Source organism: Leucopleurus acutus (genome assembly GCF_964270905.1).
Source record: "Leucopleurus acutus genome assembly, chromosome: 18".
NCBI lineage: Eukaryota > Metazoa > Chordata > Mammalia > Artiodactyla > Delphinidae > Leucopleurus > Leucopleurus acutus.
Genome location: NC_139160.1, coordinates 33816107 through 33819880, shown reverse-complemented (window position 1 = coordinate 33819880; position 3774 = coordinate 33816107). Strand labels below are relative to the sequence as shown.

The window sequence follows — 3774 nt, the reverse complement described above, 5'->3', positions numbered from 1 at the left end:
AAGTGAGAGAATGTAAGAGACCGTGAGATGACTAGACCTTGCAGCTGAATTGTAATGGAGTATACCACTAAACGTTTAACAGAATGAAGTAGAAGGAAAAGAGAGAGAATCATCTAAATATCCTTCTGTATATTTCATATGATATATGGAAAATAGGCTCAACTGAGAGAAAACTGGAATAGCTATTATGATTTTGTCTCTGTAAAACATTTTGAAAGTTTGTCATCTAGAGTCAGACTTGGTACAAGTCCTCACCTGCTTTACTCTCACAGAAATCTTGATACTTCTCCCATTTGCTGTTTCCTCATCTCAGTAAATGGTATCATCATCCATCAAATTAAAAAAAAAGAAAAGTCACCACTGATTTCTGCCTTTACCTCAACCCTCAGTTAAACTTATACCTATATCCACTCTTTTTTAGATTATTTTCCCAGATAGGTATTGATTAGGGTATTGAGTAGAGTTCCCAGTGCTATACAGTGTGGGTTTTTTTGTTTGTTTTTTGTTTTTAAAAAAAAAACAATCCCACGCCATTTATTGTCATCTGGTAATAACATAAAGGTGAGCAAAACAATATGAATAAATGCTTTAGAACTACAATTCTAAAAAGCACACCTAAAAAACTGCACACCTAATTGTTGTCTTCTCAACAATTTCTCACTTCATTGATCATTTCTAGTTGGAGACACTTTGGAGCAGAGTAATGTTATCTCCTTTTAGCATGATCCAACCCAGTTGTTTTCTTGACTTTGTTTTAGAATGAATCTCTTCTGCATCATCTAATACGAGGTTCATATACTCATCAAAACCAATGATACAGCCCTCTATCCGCATATTCACTTGCTCATAAAGCCAGACCTGAATCCGAGATCTATTTTGCAAGTATCTGAAGATGAGATTGATTGGCTGCACCATCACCTTCGGCACCTTCTGGCCCTGGCCCCGATACGCCATGGTGGAAGCTCACAAAGACCACACTATCCCGCACACTCAGTGTGTTTTTAATTATCTATTTTAAAAACACACTCAGTGTGTTTTTAATTATCTATTTTACGTATAGTAGTGTGTATATGTCAATCCCGATCTCCCATTTTATCCCCCGCTTCCCCCTTGGTAACCATAAGTTTGTTTTCTATGTCTGTGACTCTATTTCAGTTTTGTAAATAAGTTCATTTGTACTATTTTTTTTAGATTCCACATATAATTGATATCATAGGATATTTATCTTTCTCTGTCTGACTCTACTTTAAAATATATCTCAAATCTATTTTCTTTTCTTCCTATCCATTACCACCACCCCAGTCCAGGCTCTCCTTGTCTCACTAGGAGTTCAATATTAGCAGATAACCAGTCTTATGTACTCTACTCTTGCCCACAATGAAATCATTCTTGTCACAGTAGGATAATTTACTTTTAAAAATGTAAATCAGCACTCATCAGTTCCCTGACTGAAATTCTTCAATGACCTTCTGCAGCCTGAATAAAAACATTTTCCAAACTACAACTTTCAGTGTCTTGAATGATTTATTTCTACTTATTTCTCCCATTTCTTCTGTTACCTCAGTCTAAGACCACCTGTTTCATTATTTATTTTTGTCCTCTTACTTGAATGTAGGTTTCAAGTTCATAGTAATTGAAACATGCTATGTAATTATATATACATAATTTATATACATCTTATACATATTATTGATATATGATAAATGAGCAAATGAATCCATGCAAGTCAGTTCTCTGCCTTCTCTACAGTTCCTTATGGCACTAAGAGACCAGCCACAGTGACTCCAAGGGAAGTGCCCTAAAACCACTTTTCAGTGACAACCACTTGTTCAGCTGGGACTCCAACCCAAAACTCTCCAGGCAAGACTGGACTGTGCTCTGCACACATTCCACTCTTGTACTTAAGAGTTTTATTATCATAATTGGCCTGGAAAATGTCAGAGACTAAGTAGCATTCTCTTATTTTAAGAGATGAGGCAACAAATCTAAAAAAGCATATTAGCGTAAAGTGGCGCACTTTTGAAATATAGAGCTAATACATTGTTGAAAGTATATCTGTTCATTCATTCCATAGTCATTTATTATCTTACCAGACCGTTTCAGGTTTTGTGGGGCCTGAGATATACAAAATTGGGGGTGAGGGATTCCTTTAATAAATACAAAAATTACTTTTTCAAGTTCCACTAAAGAGTGTGACTGTAAGAACACATGTCTAGGGTTTCTTCCTACTGTTTATGCAAATGAGGGGCCTGAAGTTTAAGTGTAATATGCTTGATGACAAATGGTGATCGGAGAGCCAACAAAACATTGTACCAGTCACTGGAATCAGTCGTGAAAGCTATCCCAGCTCTGAAGGAGGTGGTCAAAGGTGCAAAATTATAATAAATATCAAAATCGCTGGGGTCAAGTTAAGCCCAGGGTGTTTGGAAAGCACTAGGAAACTGGAGGACAGCTTGGGGAACGCATTATGGAAGAAGTAACATTGTGACTGAGTGGTTTAGGTAAGACTTGTCCTGGCCAGGAAAATGGTCCTGGGAGGGGAGGGGAGAGTATGGTGTTAATGAAAATAAGATACAGCAGTACATCAGACAGGGGCGATAGACTTTGCAAAAGTATCGAGATATAGAAGAGATTGGTAGACTTGTGAACTGTAAGTGCTTAGGTATCTGAGGAAGAAGCATCAAGCAATGATGAAATGATAGCAGAGAGCAGACATTGGTACAAAAGAAACTTTCATGTCACACTAAGGAGTCTGTTTTCTCCTGAAAGCCATTGAAGATGTTTAAACAGGGAAATTATGCAAGAAATACAAGTCTTAATAAGATTATTCCTTTGGTAATGTAGAAAATTGGTGGAAGCAGGGCAAGATTGAAAGCAAGGGGAATAGATGAAATGCTATTGTTGTAACCAATGAGGAGGAAAATGATAAAGACCTTGAAATAAGGGGTTGAGAGGATACCTACTTCCGGTTCATGTTTTTCATTCGAAGATGAATAATTTAAAGAACACAAAATGTAGTGGGAATTTTACCCTCATTAATAACAGGAACATTGGTAAATTGAGTATCCTGGCTAGTTGTCTCTGATCTGCTCCTACTGTGCCAGCCTTGACAGTTAATCAAACCTCAGTTTTCTAGTCTGAGAGATGGTAGAACTGACCTAGATAATCTTTGAAGTTGCCTTGCAATTCTAAAATTCTATGGACTACACAGTTTTCCCCATTTCTATTATAGAGCTGTTATTTATTGTTTTTTTCTCTAACTTAGGAAAAGAAAATGAGCTCATTAACTTGGAATTAATACTCCAGTTGTGCTGCCTTATATCTAGATTAAGTGACCATAGGTGCATGGGTTTATCTCTGGAATTTATATCCTGTTCCATTGAACTATATTTCTGTTTTTGTGCCACTACTATACTGTCTTGATTACTGTAGCTTTGTAGTATAATCTGAAGTCAGGGAGCCTCATTCCTCCAGATCAGTTTTTCTTTCTTAAGATTTCTTTGGCTATTTGAGATCTTTTGTGTTTCCATACAAATTGTAAAATATTTTGTTCTAATTCTCTGAAAAATGCCATTGGTAATTTGATAGGGATTGCAACAAATATGTAGATTGCTTTGGATAGTATAGTCATTTTCACAATATCGTTTCTTCCAATCCAATAACATAATATGTCTCTCCATCTGTTTGTGTCACCTTTGATTTCTTTCATCAGTATCTTATAGTTTTCTAAGTACAGGTTTTTTTCCTCCTTAGGTAGGTTTATTCATAGGTATT

The 3774-nt window shown here is 36.2% G+C and overlaps 1 protein-coding gene across 1 annotated transcript; it reads right to left on the bottom strand.

Moving 5' to 3' along the window:
• Positions 1 to 675: 675 nt before the first annotated feature.
• Positions 676 to 985, bottom strand: LOC309974660 (small nuclear ribonucleoprotein E-like; the record flags this gene model as incomplete). Its single annotated transcript, XM_082859344.1, has 1 exon — positions 676 to 985. The coding sequence occupies exon 1, from the start codon at positions 952 to 954 to the stop codon at positions 676 to 678; it is 279 nt and encodes a 92-aa protein (XP_082715470.1). The 5' UTR covers positions 955 to 985.
• Between the last annotated feature and the right edge of the window lie 2789 nt (positions 986 to 3774).